Source organism: Notolabrus celidotus, chromosome 15, assembly GCF_009762535.1.
Source record: "Notolabrus celidotus isolate fNotCel1 chromosome 15, fNotCel1.pri, whole genome shotgun sequence".
Lineage (NCBI taxonomy): Eukaryota > Metazoa > Chordata > Actinopteri > Labriformes > Labridae > Notolabrus > Notolabrus celidotus.
The window spans coordinates 18,060,620-18,085,733 of NC_048286.1; the positions used below are offsets into that span (position 1 = coordinate 18,060,620).

A 25,114-nucleotide genomic window follows, 5' to 3' on the forward strand; every position below is an offset into this window, starting at 1 on the left:
ATATAGAGATGCACTGATGTTTTGACAGTTTGTTCTCAGCCGGTCCTCGCCCTTCTCAGTCTCTTTTGTCAGGGTTGAAGGTGTCCCTCTGACAACACCCTTGCGCCCCCCTCCGTTTTTGAGTTGAACCTTGGCAAACTACCAGGAACTGAGGATTCAGAGTAAATGTCAGAGCCTGAAACTACATCTTACACACGTTCTGAGGAGTTTAAAGCTTAGTTCAGAGGGGCTGGGTACTTTCAGGTTTGGTTTCTGGGAAGTTTACTGGGTTTACTGGGCCCTTTAAGCTTGGTAAGATCAAGGAAGTGAACGGTTGGATCAGTGTTGCCACAGCGTCTGTTTTGGGACATTGATCCTTCTCCCGCTGGGTTTACACTGATCCATTTTCTGCTTTGAGGTTCTGCCAGATGGTGTGGTCACTACAAGGGGTTTGCACTCTGTTACTCTAATATGAGATGTTATTCATCACTAACAATGTGTGAGCTTGTGTGTGTGTGCTGTTTGCATACGTACACGTGTATCTTTGTGTGTAACTTTATATTTCTGCTGTTTGTGTGTAAAGCACCAACACTTAGCTGTGTGTATCTTTGAGCCCTGGAATCATATCCCCCGATCACGAAGAATAAAGTCTTGCCTTGTATACAACCTGCTTTATTTCATATCCCTCAGGAGTCACATAATCAGTTCCTGCCAGCCCACCTACCTCCTCATAACCCCCTGTGTTTCTCCCCCTTGTTTTGGCGTTGGCTTAAAGGTGCGGAAGTGGAGCTACTAGGACAATATAAAGACCGAGGCAGTTTGCATCTATCAGTAGCTGGAGGAGATGGAATGCAGAGTCAACATCTTCAACATCAGGTAAGAACATATGGTTTTTAAAGATCTAGGATGTCACACCGTTCACACCTTCCTGCCTGACTTCCTGCTTTTCTGTCTCCTATCTGTCCCCCTGTCTATCTTTCTGTATGTCCCACTTTTTTGTCTGTCTTCCTGTGTGTCCCCTTTTTGGTCTGTCTTCCTCTCTTCCCTTGTTTGTCCTGCTCCAGTGTGTCTCCCTTTATGTCTGTCTCCTTGTCTGTCCCCCTGTGCCTCTGTCATACTATCTATCTGTTGGCCTGTTCTGTCTGTCCCTCTGTTTTTCTGTCTTCTGTTTGTCTGCCTACCTTCCAGTTTGTCTCCCTGTTTTTATGGTCTTCCTGTCTGCCCTCCATCTTTTTGCCTGTTTTGTTCATCTTCCATGGTGTCCCCTCTGTTTGCCAGCCTTTTGTCTGTCCCTGATTTTTTATGTAATCGTGTCTCTTCCTCAAGAGACAATACAGGAGTACAATTTTCCAGTCACTGTCTTACTGTTAGTCTGTCTTCATTCCTGTCCCCATGTTTGTCTCACCATCTTATATGTTTGTTTTTTAATCCATGTGTCTGTCAGTTATTTTTGTCCTTTTGTCTGTCATTTGATGGCTGTCAAAGAATGAGTCTGGTTATGTCCTAGGTTTCTTCCTTTTAAAAAGTGTCACTGTTGCTAAGTGTCTCCTCATGGGTGGATTAATGTTTTGCCTCTATATTTCATATTCACAAGCGTACAGTCTGCATCTGTAAAGTGTCTGATAAGACTTTGGGTTTGATTTGGAGCTATATAAATACAAATTGGTTGATTGATAGACATTTTATCTTATTATCTCACTATTTTTCAATAATTTCTGCTGTCTCTCATACAGGTTCTAGTGTCAAGCTGTCAGCATGCCACCAGCTCATCTAGTCTTCCTGACTACTCTCCTTGTTGTTCTGATGGCCGTGCTGACCTCAAGTGCCAGAACCACACGCTGGCCCAGACCTCAAAGCACCAAGAAGCCACCTCGAGCTGGGAGCGGAGGTGGAGGTGGAGGTTTCAGGAGGACCACCACCACCACCACCATGTCCCCGTCCAGTATGCACACAGATGAAACAACTGAGGTCATGATGGATGCCTACTCCCTGTCCCCAACAGACAGCACCACCTACTCCAGTGACACCTACCCCACTGATTTTCACACTGATGCCATAGCGCCCCCTGGGAACACTCCAGGAAACTTCACACTTGACTACAGTGAATGTTTCTTCAACATCTGTGAGTGCTGCCCACCAGAGAGAGGCCCCATGGGGCCCATGGGGGAGAAGGGATCACCAGGACCGGCAGGAGAGAGGGGCCCCCTAGGTAAAGAAATATTATCATTTTCAGGTGAATCAGCTTTTGTAGCTTGGTATTCGTCTTTCTTTAAAATTTTCTGTGCTTTCCAGGGTTACCAGGAGAAAAGGGAGATATAGGGCCCCGTGGACCTCCTGGACCAGCAGGACTACCAGGGTCCAACGGACTCAATGGCGACATAGGTACAACGGGGCATGACAGCAGGAGAGTTTCTGATTGTGTGTCCATTTATCTCCCTTTGTATCTCCCTCCTTTGTTGCTGTATAAGTTAATTTTGGATGTCACTCTCTACGCTTTATTTATCAACACTACCGCAGGTGAAAGAGGCCCCCAAGGACCAATGGGTGTTCCTGGTGCCCATGGGATCCCGGGGAAACCAGGAGAAAGAGGTGTGACATTTTTATTGGAACTAATTTCAAAACTTTAAGTCTGCTCTAACAAAACCATATAAGCTACTCACTATGCTAACCTGTTTGAATCCCAGTGAAAGATATAAATGTACATTTCTGTTTGACAATGAAAGCAATCCAAAAAAACATGTCTTACTACACATGCTACAGGTGATCCAGGCCCCAGAGGAGAGAAAGGAGAACGCGGCTTCGGTGGCCTGAAAGGGGACCCAGGAGAAAGAGGAGAGCCCGGCCTGAATGGGACTAAGGGTAGCACTGGGAGAGAGGGGCCTTTGGGTCCCCCTGGGCTAGCTGGGACAAAGGGTCAGAGAGGGGAACAGGGATTCACAGGTGAGAGTGTACCAGGCCACAAAGGTGATGTAGGGGAGCGTGGGCCCCCTGGTCTGAGGGGTGGCATGGGGCCTCCGGGCTTTAATGGAACAGATGGTGCTAAAGGAGCAAGAGGGGAGCCAGGGCCTCCCGGAGCAAGGGGGGAAACTGGTGCAAGAGGACCACCGGGACCTCCAGGGGGAAGGGGGATGGCAGGACAGAGGGGCGAGAGAGGTCCTAAAGGTGGGCGTGGGCCTCGGGGCCCTAAAGGTCCAGCAGGTGAAAGTGTGGAGCAGATCCGCTCTGCGTTTAGTGTGGGTTTGTTCCCGAGCAGGTCCTTCCCTCCACCCAGTCTGCCTGTCAAGTTTGATAAGGTTTTTATAATGGGGAGGGGCACTGGGACCCTAACCTGAACAAGTTTAATGTCACCTACCCGGGGGTCTACTTATTCAGCTACCACATCACAGTGCGCAACCGACCTGTGCGTGCTGCCCTAGTGGTTAATGGGGTACGTAAGCTACGGACACGGGACTCCCTGTATGGCCAAGATATCGATCAGGCTTCTAATCTTGCGTTGCTGCACCTCATTGAAGGTGATCAAGTGTGGCTGGAGACGCTGAGAGATTGGAATGGAGTTTACTCCAGCAGTGAGGACGACAGCACCTTCACTGGCTTCCTGCTTTACCCAGATTTAAATATCAAACCTCCTGCTGTGGAAAACATGTAAATGTGACCTTTGAACCTGAATGAGCTCTGATTGTAACTTCTCGTAGACTCTACGAAACCTTCAGCCTTTTGCACTGTTCTGTTGGATTAATATGATTCAGCTCAATTCTGCTTGCTGCAGTCATGCTAATCAAACCAAATGCTCTACTTGCTTTACTCTATTAGTAAATGGATGGCACTTCATTATAGTGCTTAATACAACATTTCAATTCTTTGCAACAATGCATTAAAAATGACTTTGCATGAAATGGATGACCCTTGAGTTTTATTTATGCACAGCAGAACTAAATGCTGATTCATAAGCCATTAGACATTACAATTACAATTAGGACAGATAAGCACTGTGCCAGTGAGGCCAGTTTTATGATTCAAAAACAATTGAGTCAAATAAGCCATGATTGCATTTGTTTCCCACTAGAGGGTGTAAGGTGTCTGAGTTTTGTGGAGAGGAGAGTATTGTTCAATGCAGACATCAGTACAGAGAAAATAATGAAAATGTTGCAGAGGATAAGAGGTTGAAGTCTCAATTAACAAATAATACAGTGGATGACGTAATTCAAAGTATGCTGAAATAAGCACAGAAAAACATTACAGACAGTAAGAAAGAACAACATCAGCGTTCAATGCAGGTTTGTTTTCTTACAATGGGTAATGTGAAGAATTTCATCTCCACTAGATCTTGATTTCTGCTTATAGAACTGATTTGGCTCAATATGTGAATATTGTGATGATTTAGGCCTGTAGTCAAGACAACACTGACATGTAAAAAATATATAATTAGTACCTTGTTTCACCCTTAATTATCAGTTCTTACCAAAGACAGTGTTGAAGGTGATTTAGAACCACAGGAACACAGAAACCTGATATTGTTTTAAAGAAAATACATCACCCAGAGGCTGATATGAGTAAAAAATAATATCTCATTGACATTACACGGCCATAACAACAGATTAGCTGCCTTAGCAGCGTGCAGGGAGGATAACCTTCTGCAGCAGAGAGATGGATGCACCATAAATTATACTCTGCTGTACCCTCACTGTACAGAAAAAAATAGCTTTGACTTTTACAAATGCTATATCTCATTAGACTCCAAACTGTCAAAACCCCTTTCAGATTAAAATGGTAATAACTCGTTTTCCTTCACAGAGTAGCAATCCATCCAATGCAGAAGAAGACTGACAACATAAAAAATAAGATGAATGAAATAGAAAATAGTGTGACTAAATTTACATTGGTAGTTGAAGTGTTTCCAGTTACCCTTCCTCTGGCATAATTATCCCTATATTACAACATAAAACTCTCTAGATCTCTGTCATGTCTTGCTCATTTTTGTAAATCAGCAGGCGACTTGTATCTTCTGTTTTCCAGCCGTGTTTACAATTTAGAGCGAATGCTGGACCAGGGTTGTTTTTGGTGGAATATAAGGGACAAGGAAGTAAAATGAAGGATGACATTTTATACATAAACAACATCTGGGAATTATATTTAATTCATGTCCAACAAACATTAAGAAAGACAGACTATATTTTCTTTACATTTGTATTCTTTGTGAAGACGAGGTCATCAAAGGCAGGGCATAATTTTGTCTCATCAAGGTCCAGCATCTGACATTCTGTGGCTTATACAGTTGTAAAAATATAAATTAGATGTCACTGTATATAAAATCTTATGATTTTATTTTAAATGTAAATTTTTGAATTAATAAGCCTAGATTCTGATTATAACAATCACTTTTTTGACCATTTTGTATGTTTAAAACAAGGCTCAAAGGGTTTCATTTCTCAGCAGAGTCTTGTTTTGTTAACCTACAATGTATATCTAATGGAAGGACTTTATTAAGTGGAAAAAATGTAAATAAAAAGTTAACTTTGATAAAGGCTATATTTTAAACACTGAAACTTATTAAAGATGAAAGTCCAGAATGACACCCTATGTACTGGTGAAAAACATCAATTTACCACAAATTTCCACCTTATTTAAAGTACTGTCCGTGCCAATGTTGTGGTGTGTGTATGTGTGTGTTAAAATTTTATTTTGTTTGTTTGTTTATAGACCTATCTGTGGATGCGTGTGTGTGTGCATTTATGTATTTTCCCCTGCTCAGTGTGAAAATATAAATAACTACCTTGGCGGTGTGTGCAGTGTAATCTGTTCCCAACAGGCTGGATTCCCACTGTGAGAAAGACAGTATATTGTTCCTGCAGCAGCACAGATAACAACTCATTAGCATACTGAATCATTTGGCTGCAAGAGCCACTCTGCCACCCATCTGCACAGAGCTGATAAACACGCACACATGCCAGCTCCCTCACACACACACACACACACACACACACACACACACACACACACACACACACACACACACACACACACACACACACACACACACACAGACAGACAGATCCATGCAGAACAAGCACACACACTCACTAAAGCCACCTCTCACAAACACACAAACATGTACACTACAACAAGCCTCCTCTCCTTCCCTCGCTTTCAATCCCTCTCACACACACACACCCACACTGCCTGTATCCCTCCCTTTTGTGTGTTTTTGGAGAGTTGGGAACACTGAGGCAGGTAAATGTTTGGCAGGCATTAACCCTGAGAGCCCCTCAGTCAGTCTGCAAACAGGAGGGGTCTCCAAACACCTGGATGTCTCTGATGCTCTCTGAAAGCAGTTATAGTTTTAAAGAAAGATTTTAGAAATGTCTACAAGCTGATGCTGCTGCAGAAGTGGAGCTGAAGTTATGGAAAATAGGCAAGCAGGAATGAAAAGAAAAGAGGGAGCATTTAACACCAAATTTCTTTTAAATAACCACAGGCTGATGAGCATCACTTTTCGATTGCATAAGTGCATAACTCGCAGGCTGTTCGGCTGTGTACAGACACAACAGTGTGCAAACGAGTGCAGAGGAGGCTGTCCAAACCACTTTCACAATGGCAGGATATCCTGCAGGTCACCGAGACACGTTAACCTCTACAGGAAGTTGTCACTTGTTGGGAGGAAGTGAGGATTCCAGCATTCATTGGGGGAATTTCAAGACGAGGTGTGTGGTTGTTACTACTCGCTCTGTGTACAGATGAAATGAGAAAAAAGTTGAATGGTATGAGCTTCACCCCAAAATCTGTGGATAAAGCCTTTAAATGGTATACAAATTATAGTAATGCATGGATAAATGTGGTGAAAAAGTAAACATGTTTGATTATAGAAACATATGGACAGTATGCGTAAGTAAAATAAAGTACTAGTCTTGTCCTCTGTTTGTTTTATTTAGGGGTTTTGTATAAAATTCATCGCTTTAACATTGGATATATTTATAGATACAGCTATCATACAACAAATATGTCATTACCAAACGTACACTGTCCCTTTACTGCAAGTCATAAAATACCATAGTTACCAAAGGTACCAATATAGGCTACTAGGTCCTGCTGAAAAAGCAGAACAACCAACAAACAGTGAGCAATACTTAACTGCATTTGTGAAAAACTGCTGGTGTTGTTATGATATTAACACTGTGTGATGTGCGCGTGTGTGTGCGTGTATGTGTGTGTTTGTGTGTGTGTGTGTGTGTGTGTGTGTGTGTGTGGTTTTTTTTTTTTGTGTGTGTGTGTGTGTGTGTGTGTATGAAATGCGGCAATGAAGGGATTTATTGTGTACCTTACTAATCTACAACTGCATTACAGTTAAAAAAACACTGAAACATTCATATCAAAAGGACTGCATGAGTCATGTCTTGATACCATATGACTCATATGTTTGTACACTTTAAGAAACACTGCATGTCTTGTACCTCCACAGCTATTTCAAACCAATGTTTTCAACCCAGGCAGTGAAACAGTTTATCTGTCTGTCGCCATATTTGGTGTCATTTCTCATCACCAAAGTGTGACAGACTTATGGTACCACATTTGATGTACTTGATTCAGTTCTCTTCCTCTGTCCTCATTTCAATGTCTCCTCAAAGACCATTTAGCTTTGACAAACACACAACGGTACATCTTAAACCACATGACTCGAACTCCAGTCACTGTTGTTACATTGTGCAGTGGAAATATGGTGCTATCTACAATACATACGCAACTGCATGGGTACAATAGAGTCCAGATAGTTTGTTTACCACCTCCAGATGAGGCGAACTTTTTATGTCAGTATTCTAACACACTGAATTAACTGGGGATAAGTCTCCAGGATTTTTCATAGAATTTTATTTACTTGAAGCATTCTGGAACAAATTGGATTTATTCTGGCTGCACCACACTCAAAAAATGTATCATTAAAATTAAAATTGATATTATCTTTATCAAGTTTCTCTTGATTGATTTTTTGTTTGGTTTCAACTTGATGGTTCAGGTGCATCTTTTGTGTGTGTGCGTGTGTGTGTATGTGTGTCACGATCTTTTGAATATCCAGTTTTTTGGATTTTAAAAACACATAAAATATGATCCGCAGGTCAGTCAAAGACGAGAGACATGCAGAATTTACAAGTCTTTTGTCATATCAAATTCAACAGAATACTGAAGCTATTTATCAGTGTTGCCTCAGGTGTTGTTTGGAGAAGTACTTATGATCCATTCTGAAACCTCGCTCTCTCTATAAAGAGCTTGATTTTCTTACACTGACATCTCGAAGCTAACAGTTCCTGAGCGTATCCCCCTCTTTTTTTAGTCCCTCTCATTGCCCTCTTCCAGTCTCAGGCTTTCTCGTCTTTTGGCGTTTGTATCATCGGCGACTGGAGCCATCTATTGGGCGCCCGTTGCGCCTCAGATCTCGAGCAGCTAGGTGCAGCGGGGGCCCACGTGAGGCTGTTAGAGTCCTTGGAGCTGGAGGCGAGTCCTGGTCCTCCATAAAGCTTTCTGGACTGCCTTCGGCATCGCCATCAGGCAGGCTTCCACAGCTCGAGCTTGGTGACATTGTCTCCAGAAGATCGTCCCTCACCAAACCAACCACCGTGTCCTGATGTGGTCCCCCCTGAGGGCCACTCTCGTGAGCCCCAACCAGCAGCCCTGTTTCCCCGTCAGTTGTGCTGCCAACGTTCCTCCCTCCGTCCTGATCCTCCAGCAGGTTGGAGAGGAAACTGATGTACTTCATAGCGAGCCGCAGGATCTCATTCTTGCTCAGCTTCTTGTCCGGGGGGTGTGTGGGGATGAGTTTACGGAGCTCTGCAAAGGCCCCGTTTACGTTTTGCTGCCGCCAACGTTCACGACTGTTTGTGAAGATACGGCGGACGATCTTTGGCTGGCCAGCTAGCACAGAAACAAAGGAGAAAAGAGAGGCAGTGAAAGGAGAGTCACCATTGAGTAGAGATAGTAACAAAAAAGAACATGAAATGCAAAGCTGAAACATATAATGCGGTATAAAAACTGCAGAGCAACACATGCAACAATTACAATGGAAGAAGCAGCAGCAGGAGAAAGGATGCACCAAGGTTTGTTGGGGAAAAATGCATAAAGTATAAACTAAAAGTTTCAAACCCCAAAGAATAAAGTTGAAAATCTGTCCTCCGTTATACATTGAAATTAACATGATAGAGCAGAAGCTAAAGAGGTTTGTAAAAACTACCAAAATATGCTGTGAGACAATTCAGTGTAGCAGCATGGTTTTGTGAACCATACCAACCCCCAAGTAATGGTGTTAGGGGGAAACTGTGCTCTGTATTCCATATTTTATACACTTTTTATTTATTTAGATATGAAAAAAAGCCCTGCTGCAGGTACTCCCACCCCCAACAATGGTGTCTTCCAGGCTATTGTCGCCCTTGGAACACACCCAGTCTATCTTAATCCTTCAGCCCACTCTGCAGTAAAACCTTGGCATGGAGGCAGCAGCAGCACCCCCATCCTCCACCCCTGAATGTGGCAGTGAGTGGGCAGTGATGGAAAGAATGTTTCAAATGAAATAAACTCCAAATCCTCCTACATTTGGTACAGGTAGACTTGGATTAGAAGCACTCAGTTATGCCAATTGGGATGTTTGTATTAATTTGGGTGATAAACTGAATGTTCCTTTCTGCAAAGCATCTTTTGCCACCCTCGGATTCAGTACAGTGTAGATCCCTGTCAGTAGATGGATGACAATGGGGATGAAGAGTGGACGTTTAAGAGACTATATATATTGGCAGACGGAGGACACAGCAGAAGTGCGTCTTACCATACTTATAAAGATCTAAAATGCGCCTACCCTCGTCGAGTTCAACCTCATAAGGCGCCGGTCGGCGCTTTACCCTGTTGCTGGGGTACATGCTGTACTGCTCCGAATCCACTCCGAGACTATGGCAACAGAAAACAAACAAAAAGGAGCACAGGAATATGAAAGAACAAGAATTTCAGCATATATGTCTTCATTGTGTAAAACCATTAAATCTTCTTGCACTGGGGACACACTCACACATCTGTAGGAAGAAACACACACATGCACATTCCTGGGCTATTTCTTTTTGTTATAAAAGCACAAACATGTCCGAAATGTAAACTGAATGTACACTAAAATGATTTCCAAGCAACAGTATCCAAACCCTGCAGGGCCACATCTCTCAGCCTTCAAACTTTATATGCTAAATACTCAAACTGGGCATATAAAACATACATTCATGAAGCCATTCGATTCCCCTTCTGTCTGGACCTTTACCTGTTGATGGCGGCAAGAGGCTGCGCCAGGTTGTAGAGCATGGCCCGGGCCGGGACAGGAAACGCGTTTGGGCTCAGTTGGACCATTCGAGCGTCGTCTCGTTGCGGTGGAGGCAGCGGCAGTGGTGGAGGTCTGCGAAGTTCCGTGATCGGCACCAAATGGCTCTCAGTCCTCTGCTCGAGCGCTTTTATAGCGTCCCTCCTGGAGAGCTCGATCACCGGCACTTCCCTTTTCAGGTCAAGGGCGTTGTGAGAGGCAGTTTCCTTGGCAACGCCGTTGATGATGATGCTGATGCTGGTCCCGTTGCTCGAGTTCTGCAGAGGAACGTCATCCGTCTCCTCAGCCCCCTTCAAGCGCCCTCCCCTCTGTCTCTCTTTCTCCTTCTCCTCCCCATCCTCCTCCTCCTCCTCCCGCCTCCTCCTCGGCTCCTCGTGCTCCTTGCATCCGTTCAGTCTGGAGATGATGATGGAGTCCTCGCGCTTTCCAGGACCGGACTCTGCATCAGGACTGGCGGGTCGGAGCTCTGGCTGCCTTTTTTCCATCATTTTTACACCGTCACCACACGCTCGAGTCCTCTACGTCCTAAATAAGATTGTACTAGATTAAGTGATTGTATGACAAAATTGTGAAGGCTTAAACGAACAGGATACATATTTAGCCTATAGATTATAGGGAAATGTGTTGTTATTATCATCATTAATTTATGATTATATATAAATCATTACAAGCATTATAACATATCAATTGCAGACGTAACATTTATTTTTTTTACAATCCAAAAAATGTTAAACAAATAGAATCAAACGAATTAATTGCTTGCCTGATGGGTTACAAATTACATTATTTTCTAAAAATTTTAAATAACTGAAACGCTTTAAAACAGACGGCCCTTTGCTATAATAACACCATATGACAACTAGATAATAAACTGTTCTTCCGCAGTTTCAAGTAAGCTTTTAAACAGGTTGGCAGTTTGTCTTCATGTAAAACAATATACCCGAGCTAATTGATTAATTTATATTAATAATTGGATTTACAGAATGAAGGCTTTTATAAGTCTTGAAATATGCTCCTTGTTATATTTTCAAATGGTAACTTGTCATTTACAAAGAGCTTTATCTCCTGTCTCCGTGACTGTTTTTTTCTCACCTTTCTAAGAATTCCTTATCTAAAGCTTGCTTGGCCTTCAGCTCCATTTACCGTTAAGCTATCTAAATGCAAACCTACTATTGAGCTGACTTCGTGACATATTGAAAGCACATTTCGGCTACTATTTATTTAGAGCTGAAATGATCGTGTTATTGACAGATTGTGGATGCCAGAACCACGACGGGAGCTTTCATTCCACGTCGAAATAAACCCTGCCTTCAGCAAAATTCTAGAAATAACCACGTCGAAGAAGAAAAAAACACTTGGACCTGATATTTCCATATCCACGGATATCAGAGAGTGTTGTGTAATTTTTGTTTTATCGAGATGTAGGCCATAGAGCTGTTGTTGTTGTTATAGAACCGAACATCAAAGGGTTGTCATTGTGCGAGCAATAACGACCGCTTTTGTGTTTGATAAATTCAATAAACGCCTTCATGACATTATTACAAACGAATAACGGACAGCTAATGAAAGAGCGCACTTTTTATTCTGGGATTTCTCTCTAATAGGCCTCGCATCCGTTATGACATCCCGTACAGCCTCAGCCATCCGAGCGGACAATAGCGGAAAAAATGTAGGCTAAATATTTCGCTCGAAACACCAATAAAATCCAGACGAGAGCAATCCAATTAGAGACTCTAGAAACAACAAAAATGGCAGTTTAAATAAAGAGATGTAATTTTGGGGGGGACTTACCGTTCCAGCCGTGTTGTTGATGTTACTGTGTAAGTGGAGCCATTTTGTGAGTGGGTCATCCATGTCTGAGGTTTTTCTTTTTTTTTCCTCTGCCAGTTGTGGAGTAGTGTGTGTGTGCGCGCGTGTGTATGTGTGTGTGTAGTTGAGTTATTCCTCGTCGCATCCAGCGCGCTCCCTCAGTATGGGGAGCGGAACACAGGCCGCAATGTGGCCGAGAGAGATAAGCGCACGGCAGCGGCCTCGTCATTCCCGATAAGCCCCTAAACCCATTATTTATGAAATGATTCATTATTATTTGGCTGTCGTGGGCTATATAGGCTTGTGGAGGGCAAAGCATTAAAAAAAAAAAGCAAACAGGCACAGCGTAACTGCCTGTGACAACGCACGGTGGAGGATACTGTAGCCTGAGCTTTAGTTGAGGTGTTTTAATTTTTTGATTAAAGAAACAAAAGCTCAGGTTAAGCTTTTGACCTATTTATAATTTAAACAAAAGGCTTTTTCGCAAAGCCTATTTATCCTGTAAAAAGATAAGTGACGATAGCAGAGGGTCGACAGTGTTTTATTTTTCTTTTTTTTCCCCAAAAAAAGAGTATCCATTTTCCATTTCTACGCCCTGAGGCTGCACGTGCTACAGATATAGCCTACAATACGCAGCTGAAATGATGAGGGTGTAATTATGATAACGATGCCTTAATAGAAAGAGGCTCAATTCTTTATCGATTGATTGATTAAATATAAGGATAAATACATGAATGAACAATTGTGCGACACACACTGTCACGGTTTTTGGGGGGCCTTGTATGGACGACGGTTCCCCTTGGTCTGCGAGGAGGAGTCATGGCTGCGGGAGATAAAAGCGCGTGAGCTTCTGGCCGCATCAGATAAAAGAGCCGCGCTATCAGGTCGCGTGCAGGGCCGTTTGAATTGTAACAGGTACATCCTAATAACGGATTTTTACACAGCTTCTTTTAATTAAGAGTCATTATAATTAGGATTTTGAATTAAATTAGATAGATAGATAGATAGATAGATAGATAGATAGATAGATAGATAGATAGATAGATAGATAGATAGATAGATAGATAGATAGATAGATGTCCCATGTTTTTAACCCTAATATTTGTTGAAAAAACAAAACCGAAAACAAAGCACAAGAGTCACGAGCCTATACACTCAGCAGTCACGACATTTAAACAGACATGTTGAGACAGCAGTTATACGACTAACATCCTTCATCCTGTTCTTAATTTTAACAGCAGTGAAGCCTCAAATAATCTCTTTAATTCCCTTTTTTCAAACATGTATGGTCCAACAAAATTTGCCAGGATTTGTTTTCATGGTGGGGAGCTCTATAGCTGTACCGTGGATCTCAAATTAAAGGTCTAAAGTTCTCAAATCAAAAAGCTTAATTGATAATAATTGGGATTTGGAATTCTTAAAGAAATGCTGGGAACAAACAGATGGATAAATGTAGCATAAAAAATGTGAAACACTTGCAAGCTCTTTGTGGCATTAATATGGAAAATTTAATAATGTGTTACATTCAACGACAAAAGTTTGACAATATATATATTAATATTAATTTGGAGCAAACTGGTATCACTTATAAAGCATCCATTAACACAGAGGTATAGGGCCTCAAACCTTTTGAGGACATTCAAAGGGCTTTCCTACATCCATCGACAAATGAGGGACACAGGAAATCTCAAAGAGACCCAAAATCAAATGATATCATTTATTGGATAAAAGAGTGGTCCCTGTTTTTTCTTAAAAAATTTGTTATGCAAATGCAGTCCAGTGGAGGGAACCTTTTTATTTTATAATTTTTTTAATCAACGCTCTTTGTGCTTGTACCCATCTCTTTGGATTGAGGGTCCCATGGGCCAATGATATCTGCAGCATATCCTTGCACATGTCAATCATCTGGAATAATCAACTGTTTAAGGGGACATATCTTAAAAACAACATAAATAATCTGAGTTAATATAGATCCACTCATCAAGCATTTAGGGTGATACACTCTATGTGCTGTAGTAAGCTAAATAAATAAAAACTACCATTACAAAAGGTATAATATGATTGTCAGAAATTCTAAAGTCAAAAGAAATGCTGCATCTCTTTTTAAAAAGATAGTTTGTATATAGACTTCATAAAGTTAAAATACAGCTGCATTGTTAATGAAACTATAATTAGGCTATTCATCAGAATGTGACCACATAAAGGAAATGTATGCATAGTAACAAGTCAAGCTGGATTAGAATGACTACTTCTGGTATAAGAATCACATTAAATGTTCTGAAATCCAACTCGTAACTAACAGATGCGACCAACTACCTAATCTGTTTTTGCATACTGAAAGTTCCCTGTGGCGTCAAACTATTGACCATTATGCACTTATAGGAACTAAACCTTGAACCCTGAAATCCTATGTTTGCATTTTTGATATGTGTAACAGCAGTGAAATACACACTGACAATTGGACATCTAACACAGGTTTTGGTCCATCGGCAGTGCTTGCAGAAATGTATTATTATCCACGGCTACAGAGAAAGTGGCATTGAGCCACGTCAGCGCTGGACACGTCTGGCCGGCATGATCCGAAGAGAAGCGGTGCTTTCGCGGGTCATGAGCCGCGTCACATGGTCCAGACTGAGGCCGGCCACCACCTCACCATTCACCTGTAGAATCTCATCCCCAATGCCAAGGAGACCTATGTAGGGACCTTCACCACTGCCGTCACCCACTTTCTCTACATACACACCTAGGAAGAGAATGATAGGAAGAAAAAATATTTATCATTTTGATGAATGGAATGGTTTAGTGTGAGAATAGGGTTGGGCAGAAGAATAGGACCTGTATTTCTGATAATTGCATTTCTTATTGTCGTTTTGACCATCTTTTATGTCTGCATGATGACATCTATTAATTTATCTATATTCTGTTCTCAATAAGATTACATTTAATTGAAGAAGGTCAAAAGAGAATAGAGGGGAAAAGAAAATAATCTAATGACAGTTAGCTAATCAACAATGCAAAATTTTGCAAAGCTAAGCTTTGGATTAAATACCAGTACAAACAGAATATAAATTTCAGTCATACCTGTGTCTGGTCGACCTTTGCCTCTTGAGATGACAAAACCAAAGGGGCCATTAGGGGGTCTGACAAGCTCCAGGAGGAGGGTCCCATCGGGGAAAGCCTGAGTGACCCGGCCCACTGGACGCACTATTCTGGAGGCTAGAAGATCTTCAACACTCAGGGCCCTGTGGAGCTCGATCTGAGGGCTGTCGGGGCTGTAATTAAAGAAATACATTTTAAAAAATTAAACAATGCAGTGTCTATTATTGGTACCTTTTGGTGTATTTTCTTCTTTGTTTTTAATTCTTTCACCTGGGAGCCAGGCCATATGGTATCTGCACTTCTCCCAGTATTGTTGAACGCTCTGTTCTTCTTTCCAAACTCTGCACTGATGAGGCTTTTCGCAGTTGGGCCAGTGGCAGCACCTAGTGGCAAATAAATGGCACTGTAACCAATTTTCTTTGTCTATATTGGAAAATTGACCTGATTAACTTATGTAACACAAACCGTTTTGCTCTAACTTCCCTCTGAAACTAACAGCTGTGAGATACACACACCCGCAGATGTGCGCGCACACACACACACACACACACGCACACACACACACACACACACACACACACACACACACACTTATTATGCTAACAGAGGTACTGATTGGCTGGAACAGTAAGTTGTTTACATTTGTTTAGTATACTTTTATGGCTGCCAAGAGGACAACAAGGATGAAGGGTGGAAGGAAACAGCCTGGGATGCATTTTTGTGCTCCCAGAGTCAGGCAGAAAGGTTTGTAATACTTCAAAGCGCCAGTTGGTCCACTGTGGCAAATAAGCAAATAAAAAGGACTTCAAAGCAGAGCTGGAAGTTAAAAGACATGTAAATACGTTTTTTTTTCTCCCTACAGCCTACTTTTTAAAGGTAAAATCGCATCTATTTGATGTTTGTTGCTGATGTTTACATGGAAGTAAACAGGAGAAAATGGCGGGGCAGCACAGTAGTCCTTGAACATAACGTGGCATAAAAAAGGTTTCTCACTGGGTGCAGGGTTTGCAGTGAGGGAGTCCTCTGTATGCGGCTGGGAGGTGGTGGTCTGCGGGTGGGGCTCGGGGATGCAGAGCTTGCCCGGGGGGCGGCGGGTAGACTGAGCTGTTCCATGCTGCTGGAGCGGCCTCCTTTCACCAGTCTGCCAACACTGTTCAGACCAATGGAGGAAAAGAAGCGACGCAGGAAGAGCTTTGGCCTCCCATCCATCTTTCTGGAAAATAGATTCATAATTGTTGTGTTATGAGGTGGTAACTAGACTCCAAGTGTTTTATTAAAAACAGACTTACAACCTAGATTAATCTATCATCTAAACAATCATTTTATCAGGATATACTATTAAAATAATTACTTTTCTAATCACAATGCCATAAATAGCCTGGAAGAGTACAGCTTTTCATTACCAGAAGAGGGCAGGATTGGCCTGTTCTCAGAATATGGCAATAACATCCTGTGGATTGTGGGTAAAGGATTTAATCTCGCAGATGCTTAGTCTATCACGCTCAAGTTGTTTTGGTGACAGCTACGGTACAGACAAGAGGATTTGTTGGTGTCTTGTCTTACCTGGACCCTTCACAGTTGTCCTCCCAAATGGCCTCAGCCTTCAGGTGTTCTGCTCTCAGCAGCTCTGCTCTGAGGTCCTCAGCCCGAGCCAGAGCAAGACCACGTAGAGGAGGACGACACTCTGGGCCAGGAGTAGGGTCTCCACCAAGGGTTGCTGTTAGACAAGGATTATGTTGATTCATTCTTCTATTCTATACTTGAATTAAACTCATTGAAACTCATTTGAACTAATCTGAACATACATTTTGACAATATTATGTACAAAAAGTATGTTGACACTGGTAAATCACAACATACTGGATAGTAACTCATAAATTGATGTTAGTCACGTCCACAATTATCATGTAAGTTCTGCCTCCACTATTGAATGTTTTAAATCATTGTTAAGGACCCATCTCTTCTCATCAGCCTTCCTTTTGGAATGAGATTGTTATTATCCCAATAGATTTGACTATATCTTACTATTATAATATGAATATGCTGTGTTGTTTATTTTTATTTTTTTGCTTTTTTTTGCTTTTTTTCCCTTGTGAAGCACTTTGGACAACATTGATTGTATTTAAATGTACTGTAAAAAATACACATGACTTGACTTGACTTCCCCTTGATAATTGTGGACTATGTCCTGATAATCTAATTTCAGACATTGTCTGGCCTTTTCTCTCATACATGCAGCAGACAGCAGGAGATTGTCTGTTGTTGTCCTGAATAAGGACTGTTTCTGGGTTGATATCAATACAACATGTTTTGGATGGAAAGTAATGCACAGGCAAGCCAAAAACAGCATGAAGTGGCTACACTCAATGGAACGACAATTATATGCTTGCTACCTGCTGCATTCAAAAATAAAGTAATTTTTGTAATTTATTTATTATAGGGATGCCTCTTGAGACGCAGCATCTCATTTTCAAAGGGGTCCCAACAAAACACAAAGCAAATTAATACACCCAAAACACTAAATCACAACAAACACAAACACGCAACCTCAGACAGCTCTCCCTCACCCTTACTCACTCCTGGACCCACCCAGTACCCCATCATTAAACTAAACCTTGAAAATAGACAGCATCAACAAAAGAAAAAGGCATCTAAAAAGCACATTTACATGCCTCAAAAACAGGAACAGCTTGTTTTTAAATGATAAAACAAATTTGATTTAAAGCAGTGAATGGAGGTGATGGATTTAAGAAAAGGGGGTAGATTATTCCAATCGGATGGGGCTTTGTATTTGAATGACCTGTGACCAATTTCTTTATGGATTCTGGGGAAAATGAAGAAGGGATGTTGCGTATGTCTGAGGGAATATGAATATGAATATTGAACCAGGAACTCTTTTAGATAGGGCGGACAGTTAATATGAATACATAAAGTCACAGTTGGACATTAAACTGACTTGGACCTACTCTGCTTCTTTCTTTGAGACATCTTTGAAGCTTTCCAATGCAAGTGGTCAAAAATTCCATCTAGCAAAACCAACTCTGTCACAGGGGGAGTGCCTCTTTGGGGCTTGTGGCGCAAAGTCTCTTTAAGGTAACATGTAACATATACTGAGTCACACAGCCCCTTTGGTTTAATGTACGTTATAAAAAAATGCTACTAACAGACGATGCATTCCTCCCAAGGGCCACTCACCTGTTCCATCTGGAGTGGCCTCCCAGAGTTCAGCAGATGGCAAATCAGTAGTGATGCGGGCTGGTGAGTACCTGAGGGTTGAAGGCCTGATACAGGGCACTGGACTGCTGGTTGCGGGGGTCCCTTGGGGTAAAGACACTGGAGACTCTCTTCTTGCCTCTGGAGAGTCCAGGAGGGCTGAATGCTGGGACCCTCCCTCTTCTACCTGATCTGAGGTCATTTGGAACTGAACTGTTGACTGCCCCGCAACAGAGCGACTTCTCGAACTTGACTTCAGGGCAGACTTTATAGGCAGCAACGGGGCTGGGGGTTCTCGTAGTCCACCAGATGCCTCCGGCAAACGGGGCTCCAGAGCCATGGGGCTACCTGGAGCAAAGGACACTGCTCTGCCGAAGTTGACCCTGCTCCTGGGATTTGAGTTACGCCGCTGTGCCCATGACGGACCATAAGGGCCATTGCCCGACTCTATCCGACTCTCCCCTTTCCTGCTCCTTCTCCTCAATTTCCCAAACCCTGAGGATTTCCACCCTGTGCCATTCTCTTTACTTTCACCCAGCACAAAAGCTCCAGCAAAAGTCACGGTTAAAGGAGCTTTGGGCCGAGTACTTGCCTCTGGCTTGCTTGGAGGCACCCATTGAGGAGCAACTTTTCCTCCCCGTGGGTCCTCTGGGTTGCCTGTAAGCTGCAGCTTAGGCTTCTGAGGATCAGGTGGTGATGAGACTGGTTGAGGTTCCCTAACTATAGAGCCACATTGCTCACATTTCTTCACCAGCACTATTATCTCTTTAATTATTGTTTTAGTTTCAGCATTGACGCCCACTTCTTCTAGATTCTGTGCAGGAGGCATGGAGACACTCCTGTGGCCTCTGCTCCTCTCTGAACCACTACTGCTTGAATCGGTATTACTTTCTTTGCTCTTGGACTTGGGCGCCCCAGGTCTGCCACGCTGTCTCACTCTATCCAAGTAACGGGACTCTGCGTCTTTCTCTGATTCATCCTCGAAGCGTACCCGTGTAGGTGAACAACCATACCGCCTAGATCGACCACCGTTGTCACCAGGGGGAGGGTCTCTTTGGTCAGGGACAAGAAGGGGAACAGATGCAGTTTGAGGTATGAGATCTTCTTTGGTTTGAACAAGTTCCTGCACTGCCGTTGGATTCGGAATTTCATCTGGTTGCTTCTTTCTGCAGGAAAAATATCAAAGTGCATATTTAAAAATGTGGTGTTAAATGTCGGCCATCTTACAGAAACAGATGAAAAGGAAAAGAAAAGTCTATCTTAAACATGACTACTGATGTGGTTGATTTCAAAATAAGAGATGTTGGGTCTTTTGAAGAACAAGTTACATGACAAATCAATGCAATGTGATACATGTGTAACTTTTACAGGTGAAACACTTTTGTTTTGCATTTGTGAATGCAGGATCTATTGCATATGTTTCTAATTTTAAGATTAATAGATCATTCTTGCATTTATAAGAGGAATTCATTTTATTCACAATATTGTCAGCTCTGTCAATGATCTAAGTTTGAGAGTTCTAATGTAGCTCTAGCAAAAGTTCAGACAGGAAGACTAAAAAGGCAATCACAGCAGTTGTTTAACTCTCCTCTCCTCTCCCTCGTTCAATAGCTCACCCGCTTCCAGCTGTGTGCTCCGGAGCTGTCATTGGATAATCAACGGCGGCTGTCATCCAATAGCTCAGTGGCACGCCCTCATCGTCAGCCTATCAACTTTCTACTGTCTTTTTAAATGTGTCTCTCTCTCCAGCTAGTTCCTTCTCGCATTGATGGTGCGCACCCCTCCACCTCCCCATCTCCACCTGGTGTTCAATCCCTAGAATTCATCAACCACCACCACCAATGTCTGGACTCTAGGGGGATTTCTTCTGCTGCCAAATTCACACATCCTACGCTCACAAATTTATCACCATAGAGTCCTTACGCCAAAGATTTCTGTCAGCTTTCATTATTCAGTCAGTTGTAATAGATAAAATGTAATCTTCAAATTGTGTCTCTCCTGATTGAAATGGTATTGGTGGAACACCGATTGCATACATTTTGGAGCTTTGACTAATATAACAGCACATATAGACTAAAACAATTGTTGTTTGTCACTATCAAAAAGTAATTTATCTCAAGCTACGGTGGATTTTTTGGGGCTTACTGATAAAGGTATATGTGAAGTGCAATGACTGGCATCATTGGAGATGCCTGCATTTCAGGTTGTTTGGGTGGCCTTTAACAATGCTTATCTAAATCTTTATCCCATATGTAGTTATGCAACATGAGTTTTACAAAGAGGGCCGAGCACAAACATGGATATAAAAAATGGAGGAATAATCAAATACAAGAAACTAAAAGACATAGTGAATTGCAGCTGCAACTTGCATAAGATTAAATTGGAAGTGACTATACCAAAGACCCTTGCTTTGACGTATAGAGACAAATGTGGAGCATTTGCAGCCTCAATCATCTTACTTGTGAAGAAAAAGCTAAAAAATAAAAGTCATAGCTTTTGTCAGTGGATTCAGCAAACTTACACAGTGGATCTCTGATCAGAATGAGAGCGTCTGACAGGACGATCGCCTTTAACATGATTGGAGCGAGCCTTTAGCCGTGCTCGCTCCAGAAGACGCTTGGCTTGCTCATGTCTTGGACTCAGCGGGAGCTCATCGCTGATTGAAAGAAGTGACCTAAGGATCAAGAGAAACATGAAATAAAGTGCAGAGATAAATCATTTAGGCATTGCAAGATTATTATTTGTTGTGACATATCTAGCTACAACATGTTCCCCACAGATTGACTTAACATAGAGTGAATCCAGCTGTGTCTTCCTAAGCTGTCTTATGTAATATCAGATAGATAGACTGGGGGGTGTTTATCGTGGTGAGCAGCAGAGAGAACGTCATCCATCCATCCATCTATCCGTCTGTCCTTATGTCCAGCAGTTAAGCTACTCTGCATTGTGCCTGTCTTTATCCCTTGGCCCAGTGATAAAGATAGCATGCAACAACAGCCACATGGATTATCCTTGTAATGGACTGAGTGTGATTCATTCTCTCCTGGGTGTAAGGAGGAGAACATATTGTGTTGAAATAGATTACAGTCGCATGACGGTGTCTTATCCCAACACTGACAAACAGTGTAATTAGCAGCCAGTCTTGACTCTTTATATTAAGCTGTTTTTATTCTGCAGATTTGTATCTTATCTTGTTGAAATAGCAGTGCCATCAGTATCAAGAACTGCATTTCTGTGTCTTCATTTATATATTCTAAGACATTTCTGTATCATTTCTTGAGCATGATGGAATCTGCTGTTGCAATGTTTGTTTTGATTATGCAGGGGGCCGGCTCTCTGACACTCTCACTGCTCTAAATTTCCACAAGTGGAGTTGTAGGAGGAATTTATGAGGTGAAGGTATAAATAGTGCACAGGATATCACCATCTGTGAACGGCCCATAAAGAAGCATTGCATTACTCACCTCAAATAGGGTTCAAGTTCCTGAGCAAGAATGGCTGAGTCGGAGCAGTCAGAACCCCCATGGGCACCTGCATCTGGTTCTAAGCAGAGAGAAAAAGCAGATACAGAGTGTATTTATAGTCATTCACATCTCAAGCTTTTTAGGTACTCTAAAATATTCTTGTTTTCTGCTTATTTAAATTGAACATAAATATAGAATTCTGTACTATTCTCTCAAAGGTTACAGTTGTTATTTGGTGACTTGTGCAAAGGGAGAGTGGGTGGGAAAACATTACGGCTAAGAGCGCTCTTGAGGGCATTTAAATGATTGGGTGTGGGATTTTCATAATGCGTTATACCATTAGGTTCAGTGACAGTGTCATAGGTTATCCCCGACTGATACGAATGTCAGAGAAAACATGTTATGCAACTAGTGAGGCACAGAACAAGAAGATTTACTAGGGACAAGAGAGAAAAAAAATCATCTGATCACCCTGGATTTATCTATACGCCTTGCTCTGACTGCATTACTGTGGCAAACACACAGGACACATATACAGTGCAGTATTACCAATACATGGTATGGGATAACACATAATATGTCACCATACAGAGACATCCATCAGCCCACAGACAGAGATAGAAAAGGAGGGACACTTCCCCCCACCACTCTGAATGCTAATAATAGCAACAACCACATGCACATCTGCACATCTGACATCTGTTCAACACTGGGATTCAGCCAGGTTACATATACAGCAGCATGAGGCTTGCATAAGTAACTTTGAATGGTTGCAGAAGCTGGAAAGATTATGAAACCTTTTTTATGTTTAAATGCCCACTTATGATGAAAACCGCTTGAAAAAAGGCTGACAGTTTTAGGCCACAAAGTACAAGGAAGTTGCAATCAAAAACTTAAAACTAAGGCACTTGATAAGATCCTTATTTCACTTGTATTGACTGCCATCTGAAGTATATCAATAAATACATGTTTCATACATTTGTTTTGTCACGGTCACTTTGTTAGACACATTCCACAAAAAATATTGCTTCACTACATTAATTCATTTTCCTCCAAGAAACCTACCTGTACAATCATCTGTGTATATTGTGTCTTCATTATCTCCTGCACTCTCTCCTTCACTCTGCGTTCTCTCCTCTATGCAGTTTTGTTTTCTCTCCCTCAACCTCTCATAGGCCCTTTGCCTCATCTTCAGTTTCTCATCAGCAGAGAGCACCTTAACTTGTGACGGCATGCTCTCCCAGCTGTCTGAACTGCACAGTCCCAAGGCCTCTGTCTCCTTCTGCTCACACCTGTCCAGAAAACATTCCACGCTGTCCGAGTGTTTAACCTCTGTGGATACAATGCAGTCATCTACTGCAATTCCATCACTTTTGGTTACTGAATCTTCTGGTTCAAATGTTTTCTGAGGCTCTGTGCATGCCTCTGTTTTAGTGTAGTCCTTCAGAGGTAGAGTGGAAGGTATGTCGTTTGGTCCAACACCGTTAAGAAGCAACGTTTCAGGACGCGCAACCCTCCAGAAGCCTTTGGGGGGTGCCCAGCGCCTGGTTGAAGTTGAGGAAGAAGTAGATGATGTTATGGAAGCAGAGGTGGTGGCAGGAAGGGAGGAGAGAGCAGAGAGAGGAAGGAGAGCAGGAGGAGGAGGAGGAGATGGCTCATCCTTACTGCTGCTGGAATTGTCAGACAAAAGACTTTCCAGACTGGTACCCTCCCCAAGCCCATACGCCTGAAAACTGACCTGGCTCTCATTTCTATCTGACCTCTCTTCTTCAGTTTCCTGTCCCCCATGGATCAAAGCCTCTCCTTTTGCGTCAGGTGGAGGGCTGTGGATCTCCAACCTGACTTGCACCTCCACCTCCTCCTCTTCATCACTGCTGCTCAAGATCTTTGCAGTGACTGATCGCAAGGAAAGGGCAGGTAGAGATACCTGACCCTTTCCTCTGGGCCTCGGTCTTAAAAGGACTTCAGATGAAATCTGCCCGGCCGGACTGCTTTCTGTGGCGTCTGTGTCCAACTTCTCCCTATCTCTCCCTCGTGTCCTTCTCTGTGTGAGTGACTTCACCTTGGTCTGTAGTGCATGCACAGCTGAACTCTGGGGAACAGAAGGAGGAGGAAGAAGAGTGCTGAAATACGGTGGCGGAAAAACAGGCTCTGGTACGGGGCCAGTGATGAGTCCCCAATTAATGGGAAGCCCCACGGGTAAAGAAGAACTGGTTTGTGCATGGGTTTTATCAACCGCCTTCTCTTCCTCCATCAGCTGGCCCTTCCCTGAAGAGTCCAGTCAGATCCTACAAGAAAAACATTTTTTTTGAAGGCATGCTGTCAAAACCATGTCTCCTACATCTGTTTTACATCTCTGTTAACGCTCGCTTTTTATTATCTGATTTGCCTGGTGAGGAAATATGTAATGTGGGTTCAGTCACGTTGCCTTATCCACAGATTACTTTGCACACCACAGGATAATCCTTTAGAATAAGAGTTAGCAGCTGCTCCCTGCAACTGAAACTCTACCCTACCTTTATAATATCATAAAGATTTGTTGTATAGGTGAAATCAACAAAATTAAGTAAACCAAATCAGCTCCCTATTCAAATGAAGCCTCGAAAAAAACATGACTTACTAATGTTTCTGTCTTAAGAAAGTGGCGCATTATTTATTTATTTCAAGTGTCAACGGATCTTATGCACATTATGTCTGGTCAGGTCAATTGAATGAATACACATCAATTTTAAGAACAAAGGCAGCTTCAAGACACATTAATTTGCACAAACAACATAAAGTGTACCTGGATATTTTGTGCAGACGGTGCTCTCTAGAACACAAAAGCAGCATGGTCCATCTTGAGAAAGTTCCCATAAATTCCGGTGCACTACCAATGATAAAATGTCCCATTCATTCTGAAACCCGCGCCGAGCGTGCAGATAGAGCAGCGCGCATCCGCAAGTCGGCCAGCAATACTCGCAAGAGGCAGGAGGAGCAACTTTCTCCGCTGGATAAGAATGGAAATGACATTTTGCTCAATTAACCTGCGGATCCTCGTGCTGTCCCCCCACTCCCTCCCTCTCTACACATCTCCCGGTCCGGGCAGTGTCAGGCGAGCCAGCGGCCTCTCAATCATGATTGGTCCGGTAATCCCTTCAGAAATCAGTGGGGATTAGACAAAAATGGAATACAAAAATGCCTGCTTTAATTTCGTCCTTGCCTCGTTGCAGAG

General features: G+C 42.5%; 3 protein-coding genes across 3 annotated transcripts; 1 reads left to right on the forward strand and 2 right to left on the reverse strand.

Annotated features, from left to right (window-relative positions):
- Positions 1–771: 771 nt before the first annotated feature.
- LOC117827060 (inner ear-specific collagen-like) lies at positions 772–3,795 on the forward strand. Its single transcript, XM_034703519.1, is given in 6 exon segments — positions 772–855; positions 1,713–2,188; positions 2,272–2,361; positions 2,497–2,568; positions 2,740–3,273; positions 3,276–3,795. Coding segments are annotated over 5 exon segments (1,500 nt in total). The 5' UTR covers positions 772–855; positions 1,713–1,734; the 3' UTR covers positions 3,626–3,795.
- A 3,086-nt stretch (positions 3,796–6,881) lies between these two features.
- Positions 6,882–12,215, reverse strand: tal1 (T-cell acute lymphocytic leukemia 1). The gene is made up of 4 exons (XM_034703524.1): positions 12,107–12,215; positions 10,259–10,840; positions 9,812–9,900; positions 6,882–8,877 (listed from the first exon to the last, which is right to left on the reverse strand). The coding sequence occupies exons 2-4, from the start codon at positions 10,801–10,803 to the stop codon at positions 8,354–8,356; spliced, it is 1,158 nt and encodes a 385-aa protein (XP_034559415.1). The 5' UTR covers positions 10,804–10,840; positions 12,107–12,215; the 3' UTR covers positions 6,882–8,353.
- A 1,397-nt stretch (positions 12,216–13,612) lies between these two features.
- Positions 13,613–24,324, reverse strand: si:ch211-13f8.1. The gene is made up of 9 exons (XM_034703515.1): positions 22,966–24,324; positions 21,901–21,979; positions 20,958–21,110; positions 18,419–19,602; positions 16,787–16,940; positions 16,217–16,436; positions 15,494–15,606; positions 15,206–15,396; positions 13,613–14,867 (listed from the first exon to the last, which is right to left on the reverse strand). The coding sequence occupies exons 1-9, from the start codon at positions 24,152–24,154 to the stop codon at positions 14,674–14,676; spliced, it is 3,477 nt and encodes a 1,158-aa protein (XP_034559406.1). The 5' UTR covers positions 24,155–24,324; the 3' UTR covers positions 13,613–14,673.
- Between the last annotated feature and the right edge of the window lie 790 nt (positions 24,325–25,114).

Bases quoted from the DNA above. Each gene is read 5' to 3' on its own strand.
- si:ch211-13f8.1 (XM_034703515.1), bottom strand. From the start codon at position 24,154: ATGGAGGAAGAGAAGGCGGTTGATAAAACCCATGCACAAACCAGTTCT. The intron at 21,980-22,965 runs GTAGGTTTCTTG...CTCTCTGCTTAG, and splicing joins ATACACAGATGATTGTACAG to AACCAGATGCAGGTGCCCAT. The intron at 16,437-16,786 runs GTAAGACAAGAC...TCTATTTTCCAG, and splicing joins GACAACTGTGAAGGGTCCAG to AAAGATGGATGGGAGGCCAA.
- tal1 (XM_034703524.1), bottom strand. From the start codon at position 10,803: ATGATGGAAAAAAGGCAGCCAGAGCTCCGACCCGCCAGTCCTGATGCA. The intron at 9,901-10,258 runs GTAAAGGTCCAG...CTGTTGCCATAG, and splicing joins CCTCTTGCCGCCATCAACAG to TCTCGGAGTGGATTCGGAGC. The intron at 8,878-9,811 runs GTAGGCGCATTT...TTTCTGTGCTAG, and splicing joins TGAGGTTGAACTCGACGAGG to CTGGCCAGCCAAAGATCGTC.